The sequence below is a fragment of the Myotis daubentonii genome, chromosome 21 (assembly GCF_963259705.1).
Source record: "Myotis daubentonii chromosome 21, mMyoDau2.1, whole genome shotgun sequence".
In the NCBI taxonomy this organism is placed as follows: domain Eukaryota; kingdom Metazoa; phylum Chordata; class Mammalia; order Chiroptera; family Vespertilionidae; genus Myotis; species Myotis daubentonii.
In genome coordinates this window covers 9,172,296-9,190,554 of record NC_081860.1, presented here as the reverse complement: position 1 = coordinate 9,190,554, position 18,259 = coordinate 9,172,296, and the positions used below count along the sequence as shown (strand labels likewise).

Here is an 18,259-nt window from a genome sequence, read left to right as displayed (position 1 = left end):
GGCGGAAAGAAGGGACATGGGTGGGGCTGGCTCGGGCAGGACCCCATCAGAGGGGAAGGGAAAAACAAGTGGGTCAGACAGGGATATGGGTTCAACTGTGTCCCCCTCAAAAAAGAGGTGTTGAGCCCTAGCCGGTTTGGCTCAGTGGATAGAATGTCAACCTGCGGGCCGAAGGGTCCCGGGTTCGATTCTGTCAGGGGCATGAACCTCAGTTGCAGGCTCCTCCCTGGCCTGGGCCCTGGTCTGGCTCATGCAGGAGGCAACCAATCATGTGTTTCTCTCACATGGATATTTCTCTCTGTCTTTCCCTCTCTCTTCCACTCTCCCTAAAAACCAATGGAAAAATATCCTCGGGAGAGGATTAACAACAACAACAAAAATAGACATGTTGAAGTCCTAATTCCTGGGCCCCAGAAGGTGATTTTATTTGCCGTTGTAAGTAGTAGTGAGGATGGGGTCAGACTGGAGTAGGGTGGGACCAGTGTTCTTATAATAAGATGGCCCTGGTCGGGGAGGAGACTGCAACCGAGGTACATGCCCTTGACCAGAATCGAACTTGGGACCCTTCAGTCAGCAGGCTGACGCTCTATCCACTGAGCCAAACCCTCTAGGTCAGCGGTTCTCAACCTGTGGGTCGCGACCCCTTTGGGGGTCGAATGACCCTTTCACAGGGGTCGCCTAAGACCATCGGAAAACACATATCTAATTACATATTGTTTTTGTGACTAATCACTATGCTTTCATGATGTTCAATTTATAACAATGAAAATACATCCTGCATATCAGACATTTACATGACGATTCATAACAGTAGCAAAATGACAGTTATGAAGTAGCAACGAAAATAATGTTATGGTTGGGGGTCACCACAACATGAGGAACTGTATGAAAGGGTCGCGGCATCAGGAAGGTTGAGAACCACTGCTCTAGGGCTTTATTAACATTCTTAACTTCAAAAAGAAGCAACAAGAACTTATTCATTCAATTCATTCATTCATTCATTCATTCATTCATTCATTCTCCACTCAACAAATGCTTTGTTGCTAGGCTGCCCTGTGAGTCTAGAGGCTGAAACCTGGGACTCCGGTCCGTAGGCCGACGCTCTAGCCACTGAGCCAAACCGGCTAGGGCCTATTTGAGATTCTTGATGATACATTTAGGCTTCTAAGTTCAGCTACATCAGCCTCCGGGATCCTGGGCCCTCCCGAGGAGTCAGGAGTCAGGCCGGAGTCCTCGCCCGTCACCCTGAGGCAGGGGCCTTCCCTGGGAGCAGGGAGGTTGGAGGTCTCTTTAAACTCTGGGTGTTCTCTGGAGCAGAGCTCCTCACACCCAGGTGTCCTCTCCGCACCCACAGATGCCACAGGCACTTGTCAGAGGCACACCCCCCAGGCCTGTGCTGGGGCACCCCCACCGATCCCCCCCACCCAGCTTGCTGCACACACTCCAGGCCCCTGAAGGTCCCAGACCCTGGACCACGGAGAACTGAAGGGGGAGAAAGGAACCACTGGGTATAGGCAGGAGAGCAGGCAGGGCTGTCGGATGCCACTAACACAGACAGACCGCCCGGGGCCCCTGTCCTCGCTCTCACCAGGGAATGTTCCCCAGAGGGCGGGGACCGGAGAAGCACAGCAGCACCGAGGCCCTGAAACCTTACTCCCTGAGGTCAGATCCCCTTACGCCACTCACTGACCTGACCCCTTGTCGGGCCTGAGGGACTCTCTGGGGTGAAACAAGCATCTGAGGCCAGTCACGGTCCCCCCTCACCCACACATTCGAATTCACAAGCTGGGAAAGGCTGGCCACACTCTATCCGAGCCTGATCCCGTCCCTGAACCCCACCTACAGCCCATTCCAACCAGGGCCTGGGGGAGGGAAAAGGTCAGTGTGGGACCTCAGCCTCCATCATTTTACTCTCCTCCTCCCCTCAGAGTTCTGGGGAGTTAGGCTCCTCGTCACCGCCTCATACTCAGTCCCCACCGGGACCCTAAATGCCAGCCCAGTCCTCCTCCCCCAAGCAGGTGGGACTAGCGGAGTCTGGCCTGAGTGGCAGCGGCCCATCCCTCGCCTTCCCGGGCTCCTAGGTGTGGCCCCTGGGGTTCTTCTGTACCGGAGTGGCTGGCTCTGACTCTGGCCTTGGCCGGGCTCTGGGCACGGTCCTTCCGGGGGCGCTTCTGGGGCTGTGTCTTCCTCGGGGGCCTGTAGCCACCGAAGCTCCTCGGGCTGCAGGGCCTGGTACCAGGCTGGGGGCCCGCCCTCGGGGGTCAGCACGGGGCTGGCAGCCTCCTGGTCCGCCCCGCTGGCCCCTCGGGCCCCCGTCCTGGCCACGGCCGCTGGGAGCTGCAGGAATCGCTGCATCGGGGCCGGGTCCTGCTCTGGGATGGGACTGAGCTGGCCAGGGAGCTGGGGACGCCTGTCACTGTCACCAGACGGCCCGCCCCCGAAACTCAGAAACCGGACACTGGCAGGGAGACAGGCTCTGGTTTCCTCTTCGCAGCTCAGGGACAAGGACCGAGGAGGGGAGGAGACTGGGCACCGAGCCAACCTCAATCTCTGAGCAGGAGGAGGCCAGAGGTCGGGGAGCTGGTTCAGAGGGAGGTTGAGGGGTGCCCTCCTCACCTCCACTCACGCCCCAGCGGGACCTCTGCCTCCCCAGAACTGCTCATCAGAAACCTTGCACACCCTTCTTACTCTGACCTAACCTTTTTGCCTCTTTGTTTTGGTTAATCCTCACTCGAGGATATTTTTCCATTGATTCTTAGAGAGAGCGAAAAGGAGGGGAAGAAATAGAGAGAAACATCAATGTGAGAGAGACACATCGGTTGGTTGCCTCCCGCATGTGCCCCGACCAGGGCCGGGGATCAAGCCTGCAACCGGGGTACATGCCCTTGACCGGAATCAAACCCGGGACCTTTCAGTCCGCAGGCCAAGGCTCTATGGACTGAGCCAAACCGGCTCGGGCTTCTTGCCTCTTCTTATCTCACCTCCCGCCCTACCTGGCCGAGGCCTCCCAGGTCATCCCTCCACCTGCTCATTCATATCATACCCTTGCCCTCTGGTCCTCACTGTCTCTACCCTGCCAGGGGTGGTTGGCTTTATTCACTGTATTTCAAATTGCCTCAACCCTCCTCAAGTTCCCACCCTCACCTTTGCCTCCGATAAAATCCCTCAGAGCTCCCAACATCTATGCTCCCCTCTCCTCCAGCCCCCCTCCCACCCAAGCAGAGCTGGTCCGCCTTGAAGCCACGCCATTCCTCCCACTCAGCTCTAGAAACATGCGCCCCCCCCCCCAAGGATTTGTGCCTCCTTCCATTCCCTTCAGCCGCTCCCACTCTACTGGCCCTTTCCCAACTACAGTTAAACTTGCTCTAGGCGCTCCCATCCTAATAAATAAACAACAATAAAGCAGACTATGGAAAACAGTATAGAGTTTCCTCAAAAATTAAAAATGGAACTTGCGCCCTAACTGGTTTGGCTCAGTGGATAGAGCGTCGGCCTGCGGACCGAAAGGTCCCTCCCAAGTTCGATTCCGGTCAAGGGCATGTACCTTGATTGAGGGCACATCCCCAGTAGGAGGTGTGCAGGAGGCAGCTGATCGATGTTTCTCTCTCATTAATGTTTCTAACTCTCTATCCCTCTTCCTTCCTCTCTGTACAAAATCAATAAAATATATATATTTTTTTACAAAAATGGAACTTGCGTTTGACCCAGCAATCCCACTTCTGGGAATATATCCTAAAAACCCCAAAACACCAATCAGAAAGAATATATGCACCCCTATGTTCATAGCAGCGTTATTTATAATAGCTAAGATTTGGAAACAGCCCCAGTGCCCATCAGTAGATGAGTGGATAAAAAAGCTGTGGGACATTTACACTGTGGAATACTATGCAGCTGTAAAAAAGAGAGATCTCTTCCCTTTAGGACAGCATGGATAGACCTAGAAAACATTATGCTAAGTGAAATAAGCCAAACTGAGAAAGACAAATATCACATGATCTCACTTATTTGTGGAATCTAATGAACAAAATGAACTGACCAACAGCTCTTCAGCTCTTACAGGTGTACCAGTTAACAATGCGGATTTTTTTTCAATAGATGGAGTTACACATATGTTGATATATATGCGGTTTGATATGTATGTCAATACAACAAAATTGACAGCAAGCTTCAAAACTTCATATGTCAAATTTTCTGAAGGTGTTAACATCATGAATATTTTTACGCTTAAAAATGTCGAATTTCATGCCAAAAAAAATAAATAAATAAGAGCATTTGCGGGAAGTTTTAATTCATTACTTTATTTTGAAGAACAGTGCTGCTGAAAGTGATCGTATACTTTGGGAAGCTTATGGTGAACATGCTCCATCTCAAGATACTTGTGAATGCTGGTTTAAACGCTTTAAAAGTGATGATTTCTATGTGAAAGACAAAGAACGTCCAGGTCAACCGAAAAAGTTTGAAGACCAACAATGACAAGCATTATTGGATGAAGATGCATGTCAAACTCAAAAACAACTTGCAGAAAGATGAAACGTTGCTCAGCAAACAATTTCCAATCATTTACAAGCAATGGGAAAGATTCAAAGGAAGGAAAATGGGTGCCACATCAACTGAACGTAAGACAAATGGAAAACCGAAAAGTCATCAGTAAAATGTTGCTTCAGTGGCACGAAAGAAAGTCTTTTTTGCATCGAACTATGACTGGCGATGACAAGTGGATTTATTTTGAGAATCCCAAACACACAAAATCATGGGTTGATCCAGATCAACCATCAACTGCAAGGCCAACTCGCTTCGGAAAGAAGACAATGCTCTGCGTTTGTTGGGATCAGGGAGGTGTGGTGTATTATGAGCTTCTAAAACCAGGTGAAACCATTAATACTGATCGCTACCGGCAACAAATAATCAATTTGGAAAAAAAACTAATCAATTTGAACCACGCTTTGATCGTGAAATGACCAGAATGTGCCAGAAGACAGGGCAGAGTAATTTTGCTTCATGATAACGCACCATCACACACTTCAACACCAGTTAAAGACACGTTAAAAGAACTTGCCTGGGAAGTATTAACCCACCCACTATATTCACCAGACCTTGCTCCTTCAGATGAACCACTTGTTCCGATCGATGGCACACGCACTTTCTGAGCAGCACTTCAAAACGTACGAAGAAGTGGAAAATTTGGTCTCTGAATGGTTTGCCTCAAAATAAGAAAAGTTCTATTGGGACGGTATCCACAAAATACCTGAAAGATGGGGGAAATGTGTAGCTAGCGATGGACATTACTTCGAATAAAGCACTTTTGATGTTTCTCTTGAAATTATCGTGTTTTCTTGGATTACAAAATCCGCATTATTTTTTTAAAATACATTTTATTGATTTTTTACAGAGAGGAAGGGAGATGGATAGAGAGTTAGAAACATCAATCAGCTGCCTCTTGCACACCCCCCACCGGGGACGTGCCCTTGACTGGAATCGAACCCGGGACCCTTCAGTCCGCAGGCCGACGCTCTATCCACTGAGCCAAACCGGTTAGGGCTAAAATCCGCATTATTAACCGGTACACCTGTAAGAGCTGAAGCAGGGAGGGATGGAACAGACTGATATGCCTCGATGTGGGGTTGGGGGACGAGAAGAGATAAACCAAAGAACTTATATACTTATATACATAGCCCATGGGCAGGGGTAATAGGGTAGGGAAGACCTGGAGGGGTGGGTTGAGGCTGGGAGGAGGGAGAAAAGGGGGGGGGGCGGGACGGGGGACACCTGTAATTTTATCAACAATAAAAAATACATTTAAAAAAATGACAAACCTCCCTGAACTTGTGTTCTCCTCCAGCATCTCTTTCCCTCCTTCCCCTTTCCACTCAAACTTCTTTTTATTTTTTTTTAAAAAAACACATTTTTATTGATTTCAGAGAGGAAGGGAGAAGGAGAGATAGAAACATCAATGATGAGAAAGAATCACTGATCGGCTGTCTCCCTCCTGCATACCCCCTACTGGGGATCGAGCCCACAACCCAGGCATGTGCCTGACCAGGAATCAAACGGTGACTGCCTGGTTCACAGTTCGATGCTCAACCACTGAGCCACGCCGGCCGCACCACTCAAACTTCTTGAAAGTGAAGTTCCCATTCACCGTGTTTTATTCATTCAGCTGCTATTCACTTATCTATCACTTTCATCTGGCTTTAGATGCTGATGAGAATTTAGGACTGAGGGGTCATGATGTCTGCAGCTTACGTGATTCAGCTAAAAACAAGTATGACTAGGTGGCTGGACAAAGCGACTGTGGCCCAGTGTCAACAATGGTTGAATCGAGGTGAAGGGTGTACACATTATTGCATTACTCACTCAACTCATCTGTATGTTTAAAATGTTCATAATAGGATGTTGGGGGAGGCGGGGGGAGGAATGATCTAGCTCCTCCTCTGACTTTGCCAGAACTGGTCTCCCAGGGCAGGAGGTGGGGAATGAAGCAAGGAGGGGTTGACCTGCTCTTTGTCAAACCAAAGGTCACAAATGTCTTTCCTTGTCTGACTTGACCTCAATGGGCACTAACCATACTGGTCACTTCCTTCTTCTTGAATCCATGTTTTATTTTCCTCCTACCTTTTTTTAAAAAAATATCTTTTCATTGACTTCAGAGAGGAAAGGAGAGGGGGAGAGAGAGAGAGACATCTATGATGAGAGAGAATCACTGATCAGCTGCTTCCTGCACACTGGGGATCGAGCCTGCAACCTGGGCATGTGCCATGACAGGGAATCCAACCCTGACCTCCTGGTTCATAGGTTGACACTCAACCACTGAGCCACGCCGGCTGGGCCCTCCTGCTTTTTGGTTTACTTTCTGTTATCTTGAAACACGTCTCCCCTGCTCTCTGGTCACCCCCCATATCGGTGCTCTAGTTGAACCCATATACCCTCCCCGAGTTAATCTTCACTTCCTTCTGTGGCCTTAGCACCACACACACACACACACACACACCTACTGGAATGCAAATCCTAATATCCAGCTACCAACTCGACTCGAATGACTTGAGTTTATAACGTCAGCATGTCCAAAGCTGGGCTCAACACTGCTTGTAACATCTTTATTTCCAGCCACACGGATTAGCACCACCATTCATCTGGCTGCAGTCACTAGTAACCTGAGTATCATCCTTATCTTCTCTCAGCCCCTTCCTCTCACCTCTTTCCAACTTAGTCATCAGGTCCTGGCTTCTGCCTCCTCAAGAGCCCTCAAATCCTCTGTCCCTCCCCTATACCAGGCCATCACATATCCTCCTCCCTACTTCAACACCCCCCCCCCCCACACACACACACAACCCCCAAGACACACACACTTATCTCTGGATCAATCCAGCACACACTCCAATCTCTTCTCCACAGTCCAGCCTGGGGTCCTTCTAAAATGCAAATCTGATATCAGTAGAGCACCCACCCACCCCACCCCCGAAAAAAACCAAAAACCTGGCATCTCCCCACCCTCATTTCTGGTCACTACAATGGTTTGCATGGTGGTTTGTATGGGGATTCCGGCCCCACTGTACCTGCACCCACAAAGTCTGTGATCTGACTCTCCTTCACCTGCCCACCTTTCTCTAAGCTCTGCCTGTAGCATCCCTCCATCTCCACCCTCCAGGCCAGGGACCAGCTCCTTCCGCCCTCCCACTGCCCGCTCTACACTGAAAATCCTCTGTGCCGCCTTCTAGAGCAACTCGAGGACAAGGATCGGCTCCCGTTCATGGCCACATTCACAGTGACTAGGATGAGACTCCACACAGTGGGCCCTTATATATGCTTGCTACAGAATTTACGAATAAATGAAGGAATAATGTGGGGAAGGGCAGAGGGAAGGGAAGGTGGGGCTGAACTACAGGAGCGGTGCACCAGGTGAGAGATGAGGAGAACCTGGGGCTGAGAACGAGGGAAAATGGATTTGTAGGAGGAGCCAGGCCTGGAGGCTCCCAGTCTATACCCCGTCGCCTTTCCTCGCCACCTCTGACCCCTCCCGAGTTCTTTTGGAATCAGCCTGCCTTGTGGGGAAAAGGTAGGGAACCTGTAATCCACACACGCAGAGAAACCCTGGGGCGGGAGGTCGGTGCAGGGACAGAGGGGGCTGGCCCATCCCCCACGGCCTCCAACCCCGTCGTCGCGGGCCCCAGGTCCGCCCCTGGGTGGGGAGCTGGTGTGGGGCCTGGGGCGCAGCAGACTGGGGCTGCGGGTTCAGTCGCGTGGCCAGGGTGGGGCCTGGTGCGCGGCCGCTGTCCATGGTGCCGGCGCAGGCGCGGACCAGGGAGGCCCCAGCCCCTGCCCACCCTCCGCTCGGCTCCCTCACCGCTTGTAATCGGAGGAGAAGATGCCGCCGCTGGCCGGGTCGTGGCCGTACTCGGGCTCCCCTGGGCCCGCGGAGCCACCCTTGTCCTCACTGTAGGCGGGGGCCACCGACATGGGGTGGCTGGGGTGCGCGGCCGCAGAGGAAGGGGGCGCAGCGGGCAGGCGAGGTCTGTGGCCGAGGCGCGGGGTGCTGTGCCCGGCAGGGTGCCGAGGCGCGGGGCGCTGTACGCTGCAGAGGCCCAGCCACGGAGGCGCAGGGAGTGAGCGATTTATCAATCAGGGCCCTGGCGGAGGTTCTTAAAGGCACCGGTGCCCGGTCGCGGGAGGCGTGTCCACGGAGGGTCTGCCCCGCCCCGCCGCTTTGCAAATCCCTCCCTCCCCAGAGGATGGTGCGTGCCCCGAGGGGATGCCTCTCCAGGTTGCCAGGGGGTGCAGGCTGCTGAATTGAGGATGCGACTACGTTCTGGGGGTGCAGGCCGCCTTCGCCTGCCCTCCCCCACCTGGCCCCGGGGGACCCGCCTCTAGGGGCTGTGCTGATCCCAGACGCCAGCGCGGATGGATGGTCACCTACTCAGCGGAAGGAAAGAGGGGGGCTAAAGAGAAGGCTGTGCCTGAAGGCAGGGGGGGTTTAGACCACTGCACCAGAGACTGACCACAGAGACTAAAGACGCCAGGGAAAGAGACGAAGACAAAACAGAGGGGCGGTGAACCCAGATTCCGCCTTTGGAAAATAGTTTAATGACCATTTCTTTTCTTTTTAAAAAAATATATTTTATTGGGTTTTTACAGAGAGGAAGGGAGAGGGATAGAGTTAGAAACATCCATGAGAGAGAAACATGGATCAGCTGTCTCCTGCACACCCCCCACTGGGGATGTGCCCGAAACCAAGGTACATGCCCTTGACTGGAATCGAACCTAGGACTCTTCAGTCCACAGGCCGACGCTCTATCCACTGAGCCAAACTGGTCAGGGCTAATGACCATTTCTTGAAGCCTCCATGGCATTCTGGAGGGCCTGAGGTCAGCCTAGTCCAGGGGCAACTCCATGTCCACTGACACTGCGGAGGGAAGGAAAAGAGAAGAGGCTGGGAGAGGGTCTGGTGCAATCATATGAAGCCTCCAGCTCAGCTCCCAAGGGTCCAGGCACCCCAAGGAGAGACGACCTGGGTCTAGGGAAAGGGATGGGATCTGGCTGGCCCTGAGTTTGAGGCACCGGGTTGGCTAGGGGGGTAGCTGGGGTCTCTTGGCTGGGCTTCGGGGAGGAGGTGAGAAGAGTTTGTGGGGCTGAGTCTCAATCTACAGCAGTGGTTCCCAACCTTCCTTTGGCCGTGCCCCATCTAAGCATCTCTAACATCCTGATGCCCCCCCCCACACACACACATAGAATTCTTATTATTCAAAAAATGAGCTCCCATTCACATGGAGGAAGCCTAAAAGGCCATGAACTTGGTCTGAACAAGCTTCCCAAGAACATGGCATCCATGAGAGAGAAAAATAAAAGAACAAAAGGACAGTTGAAGGGCTGAGAAAGAAATCACTAGAAATTGTTAAAAAAAAAAAAAAAAAAAGAATATGAAGTGATATGAAAAAATAGCAAATACAGTTTCAAAACATATAATAGAGAACTGAAATGCATAAATATGTCATAATATATATTTATATACTGTATATAAGGCCCCTAGAACCATAAGAAATGCAAAAAATTCACTGTTAATAACTCATTCTCGAATTGCCCCCTTAAAAATTCAATTGCCTCCCTGTGGGGCGTGTGCCCCATGTTGGGACCCACTGGCCTACAGACTAGGATGCCTGTGTCTCCAAGACCAGAATCGGTGAGCCTGGTGGAAGTGGGCGGGGCCCAGACAGGGGGAGCAGGGCTCCACAGGGAGGTCCCCCAGTCGCAGTGGGTTTGACCAGGACCAGGGCAGAGCCTGGAGTGAGAGGCTGGGAGGCTGCAGTAGAGCTCTGGCCGGGATCTCTGAGCTGTGGGCAGGCCTAGTTTGCTTCTGGGGGATTTGATTCCGCCAGAGTAAAGCTGGCCTTGAGGCGAGTGGGCTGGGCGGGTGCAAGGGTGTGAGCTTTGCAGGAACACCGAGGTGAGCTGCCGTTGTTAACAGGCTCTGGAGGCGGGTGAGGTCCTGACGGGGTGGCTCACCAAGCTAATGGGACTTGGATCCCTTTGCAGGGTGTCCGGGCTGGGCTCCAGGTAGAGCAAGTACAGCACAAAGTGCACGCAGTTGCTGCGCGTAGGGTGGCTGGGAGACGGGTCCGCGTCCACGCCACTGCGCCTGCGCTGCACACGCCACGGCGGGCGCTGCCCCTGCTTGGACTCAATGCCTTCGCAGGAGCCCAGGAGCGAGTGCGGCCCGCGCCCACCGGGAGTTTTGCCAGCGGGAATGGCCAGATGGATACGGATCACGGCCAGGCTTAGATCATGTGATCGTGCACCCCCGAGATCGTGCACCCCCACTTCCAGGACCCGGAGGTGGGTGCCTAAGCGCCTATTTTGAGAAACCTGCGGCCCCAGCTCGGACCACGGTCTCCCTTCCCCTGTGGCCCGCCCACTGGTGGAGCGGGACTCGGGTGGGCGGTCTTCTTTGTAGACCAGGCCTCTGCCTCAGCCGGAAACTCTTACCCTCCAAGTGGATGATCTCTCCGTGGCCGCAGTACACACCCACGTGGGCCCGCACCAGCGTCCCGTGGGGGCCATCAGCCTGAACAGGAAGAGGTCTCCAGGCTCGGGCTCCCTGCCCTCCAATTCCACGGTCTCCAAGGGCTGACCCAGGAAAGCCTCCGAGAGGAAGAATTTAAGTCACGGCCTGTGAGGAGAAAGGGACCAGGAGTTTGCACCAGGGGGCCACCTCCTCCCACCAGGCATCTGGTTAGATGGTCTGCCCAGGGTTCAGGGAGACCTGGCTGGGGGACAGGCCCAGGGTGGACGTCCTCACTACCCCACACCTGCCTCCCTGTGCCGAGGAACCCCGAGGCCTGGAGATCACGGGTCAGTCCTGCCCCCAGCCACCCCTGAGAACCCCTCCGTTTCCAGCAACCGGGACCTCCTCTTCAGCCAAGTCATCGTCTCATCTCCAGTTCCAGCTACTCCGTTATCTTCCTCTCCCCTGCTCGCGGACCCCCTCCCCAACCTTCTCCCATCTTGCTACTCCCTGGAGGAGGCACCGTGGACAGTGTCAGCTGGTACCTGGGGTGACAGATGTCCCGAAGGAACAGAAACCACAGAGAGATCTGCCCCCAGGACCCCTCTACCCACCTCAACAGCAAACGTCTAGTGAGCACTTGCTCATTTGATCCTTAATATATATAATCCGTTTGATGGGTACAGTAGCCCATTTTCAGGATAAGGAAACAGGCTCAGAGGTTGCCAGAAAGTACACGGTATGTGTCTTATGCCCTTTGTACTAAACATCGGTCACCTCTTACCTTCTCTTCCTCTACAAGGAAGTGAGAATGCATTTAGTTTGCATTTCTCCTATCTTCACTGAGGGCTCTGGGACTTGGGAGGAGGGCCTCACTCCCTGGGCCTGGGCGAGGGTGAAGGAAGGGCCTGTTGGGCACGCGCTCTGGCAGAGCAGCTGAGAGACGGAAGTGACCTGCCACCCCTGGGTCTCTGGGTATCTTTGTTGGACGGGAGTGGGTTGACTCCAGCTGATTTGATGTGGGTGGGAAGGACCCACATAGAAATGAGGAGCAGGGCTGCCCAAGCCCGCACTGCAGAGTGCCAGCCGCTATGTTCCTCCCATCCCTGAGCCCCTCGGAAGTTCCCTCTGGCCCCAGTCCACAGTGTCCTCCACTTAGAGCCAGGTGAGTCTCATTTTCCCACACGGAGCTGTTGGAAGATCAGGTGACCAACTCCTCCCAGTTGGCCTTGGGACTTCCCAGGTTTTAAAGTAGAAAGTCCCACATCCAGGAACCCAGGAAAACCTGGACGGTAGCTCACCCGGGGCTCAGGTTCCCTCGTGTCCATCTCCCTTAACCTCAGGAGACCACAGGGAGGACCCAGTGTGCACAGTCCTGCGGCCATGCTCCTCTGCACTCCGCCTTGGTTCCTGCTTCCCTGTCCGCCCCCTGCCCACTGGGTGAAGCAGCAGTCAGAGCTGTGGGAGAGGGTGCGCTGTCCTGGCACCTGTGGGGGCAGCGGGCACCCTACCTGGGGAGAAGACAGGCTGAGGGCTTCTGGTCCAGTTACCCGGGAGGAGAAGCTCATCTAAGGAGGAAAAAACAGCAGCTGTCACATCTGGCTGCGCAGGAGTGAGTCCAGGCCGCCACCCCTCCTCCCTCTCCCCTCAGGCCGGGACTTCTGCGTGGCTGTGCGTGTGATACACCCATGAGTCTGTGCTGTAATATCGGGCACAGGACTGGCAGACCTAGTCCTGGCTAAGCCACTCTTTAAAAAATATAGATTTTTATTGATTTCAGAGAGGAAGGGAGAGGGAGAGAGAGAGAAACATGAATGATGAGAGTCATTGATCGGCTGCCTTCTGCACGCCCCACACTAGGGATCGAGCCTGCAACCTGGGCATGTGCCCTTGACTGGAATCGAACCCAGGACCATTCAGTCCACAGGCCCACAGGCTGATGCTCTATCCACTGAGCCAAACCAGCTAGGGGTATACCACTTTTTTTATATAGGACATCTTGTTCCTCTGGGCCTCAACTTCCTCATCTGTGAACTAGGAATGATAAGCCTAAAAGGCTGGGCACCACTGAGAGCTCTTTGTGAGCTGGACAACGGGAAATAGGCAGGGTTTGTTTATCTTAGATTTGCCCCTGAGTTGGGCATCAGAGGAGGAAGGGGGGGGACAGAAGACATCTTTTCAGCTCAGAGGAGAACAATGAGCCCTCAGAGGCCGGCTGCCTCCCTCTGACCCAGAGTCTCAGGGAATCACCCAGCTGGAAAGGCCCTGGCTCTCCCCCTGCAAGTTCCCAGGGGGATGGAGGGGGGAGGGGAGAGGGGGAGAGGAATGAGGGGAGGAGGTACTCCGGCCAGCAGCAGCCGGGCCCCTGGACTCAGCCAGGGTCTGGGTGAGAAGATGCCCATTCAGATAGTGGATCTAGGTCCGAGGTGTTGCTCCATCCATCATGATGACATTGATTGCCAGACACTGCACTACAACCCATTTGACCCTAACAACAACGTCACAAAAGATACTGTTGTTGTCATTCCTGTTTTCCGCATGGGGAAACTGAGGCTAGGAGGGGTGGCCAAGGTTACAGACTAGTCAGTGGAGGAACCAGGATTCGGGTCCAGGCAGCCTGGCTCCAGTGCCCGTGACCCTAACCGCTGCACAGTACTGCCTCTTCCTGTTGCCAGCCAATGAGCGCTGCCCTTCCCCAGACCCCATCACTGGGAGGGACTGGCCCTGTGCCCGTCCCGCCCTGGGGAACCTATCCCCTTGGCTTCCAGTGACAGGAGCGAGGCCGGGAGCTGTGAGCAAGAACCCAGGGACGGACAGCCCCAGCCCTGGCACCAGCCTGAGAATGCTGCCCAGCCTATCAGGGCCCCTCCCAGAGGCCTGAGTTCTTCTCCTCGCCCTGACACCTTCAGAACAGAGTGGTTGGGGTGGCCCTGAGACTGGGTGTGGGGGTGGCAGGCAGTCTCTGGGACCCAGGACCCTCTCCTTCCCCTAGAGGCCTCTGCAGGACCTCAACCCAGTGGGGTCCTGTCACTGAGCACAGGCCTGGTGGGGCTCTGTGGCTGTGCACTGACCCGAATTTCCAGCCCCTCCCGTCCCATTTCAGGCTCATCCTGGACAAAAGTTCCTCTGTGAGAGGCAAGGTTTTGGGGTCAGTGCTCCCTGCTGGCCACCTTCAGTTAGAAAAAGGGCTGGGGCAGCCCTAGCTGGTTTGGCTCAGTGGATAGAGTGTCGGCCTGCAGACTGAAGGGTCCCAGGTTCGATTCTGATCAAGGGCACATGCCCGGGTTGCAGGCTCCATCCCCAGTAGGGGGCGTGCGGGAGGCAGCCGATCAATGATTCTCTCTCATCGTTGATGTTTCTAGCTTTCTCTCACTTCCTCTCTGAAATCAATAAAATATATTTAATAAATAAATAAATAAGAAATTAAAAGAGCTGGGGCCGAGCAGGCCCTTCCCATGAGCCCCCAGCACACCCTGTGGTGGCCTTCCCTTCCCTTACAAAGCCTCTGGTCAGAGTGATTCCACCCCGCAGCCCAGCCCCAGCCCCAGCAGCTCACCTTGCAGCAGGGCGCTCCACACCTTGCTAGGTGCTCTCCTTCTGTGGCCAGAGCAGGGAGAACAAGGGGTCTGGTCCGCCCCTCAGGCAGATAAAGGAGCCAAGCAGGAAGCCCTGAGGACCTCTTCTGAGCATCACAGGCTAGGCCAGTCTGGTGGCAGCACTTTTTGCTCCTGGCAGCCTTTGGGGGCAGGTGGCAGCCAGATGCCATGAGGCTAGGGTTCGGAATGGGTAACTGGTACCCTCCCCCACCCTCTCCTCCCTCCTCCTCGTGTTCAGCCCCCACCCCATACTTGCTTGTGCCAGCCCTGCCCCTTGTGCCTGCTCTCTGAAGGGGTCTTTCTCCCTCACTGGCCTCCCCAGGGCACTCAAATGCCACATCCACCATATACCACATCATACAATGTAGCTCTCTCTACTAGTATATATAATATAGTTCTCATCATATAACTGAGTTCTCTATTCAGCCTTAATAGGGCAAATAATTCTAAAGTAAAAAATTTTCAGACTATAGAAAAAATAACTCCCTAATTTAAGGGATCTAGTATAATTTCAAATATGCCCCTCTGATTAACACAGTTCCAAAAAACCCTACATATCAATCTCACTCATAAAAGATACATTCTATGTCAGAATGGCTATCATCAACAAATCAACCAACGACAAGTGCTGGCGAGGATGTGGAGAAAAAGGAACCCTCGTGCACTGCTGGTGGGAATGCAATCTGGTGCAGCCACTGTGCAAAACAGTATGGAGTTTCCTCAAAAAATTAAAAATGGAACTCCCATTTGACCCAGTAAGCCCACTTCTAGGAATATATCCCAAGAAATTAGAAACACCAATCAGAAAGGATATATGCACCCCTATGTTCATAGTAGCACAATTTACCATAGCTAAGATTTGGAAACAAAATAGTAAAAATGCCCATCAGCAGATGAGTGGATTAAAAAACTGTGGTACAGCTACACAATGGAATACTACGCTGCTATAAAAAAGAAGGAATTCTTACCACTAGCAACAGCATTGATGGACATGGAAAGCATTATGCTAAGCGAAATAAGCCAGTTGGAGAAAAATAAATATCACATGATCTCACTTATTTGTGGAATATAATGAACATAAATTGATGAACAAAAATATATCCAGAGACAGAGAAGCTTCAAACAGACCGTCCAACCTCAGAGGGAAGGCAGGGGTGTGTGGGGGCGGGGTAAGAGATCAACCAAAGGACTTGTGTGCAGGCATATAAGCATAACCCATGGACACAGACACTAGGGGGGATGAGGGCATGTGCTGGGAGGTGGGAATGGCCGGGGAGAGGTCAATGGGGGGAAAAGGAGACATATGTAATACTTTAATCAATAAGGAGTAAAAAAAAAAAAAAAAAGATAAATTCTAAATAAAATGCCAATAAATTGTACCCAAAAGTATATCAAAAGAATAATAATACTTTGACCAAATAGAGTTGATTGGAAATGCTATTAGTATTTTAAAAGACACCATATCGCCCGGCTGGTGTGGCTCAGTGGTTGAGCATCAACCTATGAACCAGGCAGTCACGGTTCAATTCCCGGTCAGGGCACATGCCTGGGTTCCAGGCTCGATCTCCAGTGTGGGGAGTGGAGGCAGCTGATCCATGATCCTCTCTCAACATTGTTGCTTCTGTCTCCCTCTTGCTCTCTCTTCCTCTCTGAAATCAATAAAAAATATATTTAAAAATTTAAAAAAATAATAAAAGGCACCATATCAAAATGTTTATTATTTGGTGACAAAAGTGCTATCTTTAAAACACTGGATTTTCCCACTCTGGAACAGAAATCTATATTTACTTGAGTTTTTAATACCTTTCAATAATATTTCCTATTTCCCATAAAAGTATTCTACATCTTTTGTTCAGTATCTACATTTCCGCACTTTATCAAGTTGTTATTTATCTATTCCCATTTTGCTAAGTGTTTTCTTTTAAATGAGATACTGAATTTTTTCAGAAAACACTTTATCGGTTGAAATGCCCATATAGCTTAAAATCTCTTAACTGCTAATACAATGACTTACAGCAACAGATTTTTCTAATGGTATACCATTGCTGGGATCAATGCCTTCTTGTTCCAGATGGAATGCAGGATTAATTTGTTAGTATTTTATTTTAGAGCTTTGTATCTATGTTTGGTGTCTAGTTTTTTCTTGTGCTATTTTTGTTAGATTTTAGTAGGAAGGGGATGGTAATGTTATAAAATAAGTTGAACAACACTCCCCTCCACCCCAATGCTATATACAGCAGAACTTCCATCACAGAAAAATTCACAAGTCAAAATTATGTGGCTTGATGGCAGCGACCTAGGGATAAGGGACAGCATGAGCAGACACTATAGGATTGAAGAGTAACACTAAGTAGGTTTGGCTTAAACTGCTAATTAACCTTCAAAGTACAACTCCTCTGCCCAAATACTGACTTATTCCTCATTTTATTTTTTAAGTAATATCTTTATTGATTTCAGAGAGGAAGGGAGAGGGAGAGATAGAAACATCAATGATGAGAATCATTGACCGGCTGCCTCCTGCATGCCTCCTACTGGGGATCGAGCCTGCAACGCGGGCATGTGCCCTTGACTGGAATCAAACTTGGGACCTTTCGGTCTGCAGGCTGACACTCTATCCCCTGAACTAAACCAGCGAGGGCTACCCCTCATTTTACATCAAGCATAAGATCTTTCTTATTTAACTCATTTTACAACTCAACCTGGGCTTTCTCGTCTGTGATGTTGGTTTGCCTGGAATAAATATCCCATGATCTCACTTATTTGTGTAATATAATGAACATAAACTGATAGCACATCCAAATCCTACCCACCTATCAAAGAGATAGCCCAAATGTCCACAAAAACTTCTTAGATCCAATTGAATGACCTTTGAATTCACTTGCACTACAACCATTTATTGTTGACTGTTGTCTTGCCTACTTCTTAAGCTCTTGGCAGCTGTATGGGGCTGGGCAGCGTCACCCCAAAAATTCATGTCCTCCTCGAACCTCAGAATGTGACTTCGTCTGGAAATAGGGTCACGGCAGATGTACTTAGTGAAGCCAGGTCATACTGGGGTCGAGTGGGCCCTCGATCCAACAGGACTGGTGTCCTTCCAGGAGAAGAGAATCAGAGAGGGAGAGGCACAGAGTGAAGTGGCTGCAAGCTAAGCAACGCCAAGGATTGATGGACGCCACCCGAAACTAGCAGGAGGCAAGGACGGGATTTACCCGGTTGCAGAGGAAGCGTGATCCTGCCGACACCTTCTTTTTGGATTTCTAGCCTCCAGACCTGTGGGAGAACAAGTATCTGTTGTTCAGGCCACCCGGCTTGTGACAGCCTCAGGAAACTAAAACAAGGACTATGATGTTTCTAATCGGTCTGCCTGGCCCCATAGTGGAGTGGACGGCTACGTAAGTGCTATGTGAAACCAGACAACCAATGGGTCCGGGCTGCCTGTCACTACGAGAGCCAATGAAGCAGAGACAGGGTTGAATCAAATACGAGTGTTTATTCCAATACTGCCGGCAGCATGGGAGAGCAGCAGGTCACCCACAAAAATCCGCTTGCCTCTCTGTGTAAGCCAGCTGCTGACATGAGGGAGAAGAACAAAGATTACATGGGAAAGTAGGCACCATATAAACGTGACAGGTTACAAGTCATGCGGGCTGGGGGGTGGGGGTTGCAGAGG

General features: G+C 51.7%; 2 protein-coding genes across 3 annotated transcripts in view; one reads left to right on the top strand and one right to left on the bottom strand.

The window, feature by feature from the left end:
* The window catches only part of AP3B2 (adaptor related protein complex 3 subunit beta 2), a 30,663-nt gene extending 22,015 nt beyond the window's left edge, over positions 1–8,648 (bottom strand). Inside the window, exon 1 of one of the 2 annotated variants that reach the window (XM_059678440.1) lies at positions 8,342–8,648. In XM_059678440.1, the coding sequence (XP_059534423.1) occupies positions 8,342–8,454 (113 nt within the window). In that variant the 5' untranslated portion in view covers positions 8,455–8,648. Of the gene's footprint in view, positions 1–2,107; positions 2,392–8,341 lie in introns of those variants that run through there. The other variant, XM_059678439.1, reaches the window with a different exon arrangement.
* Positions 1–18,259, top strand: part of PDE8A (phosphodiesterase 8A) — a 412,152-nt gene that overhangs the window by 249,894 nt on the left and 143,999 nt on the right. The gene's annotated exons all lie outside the window — the stretch shown is intronic.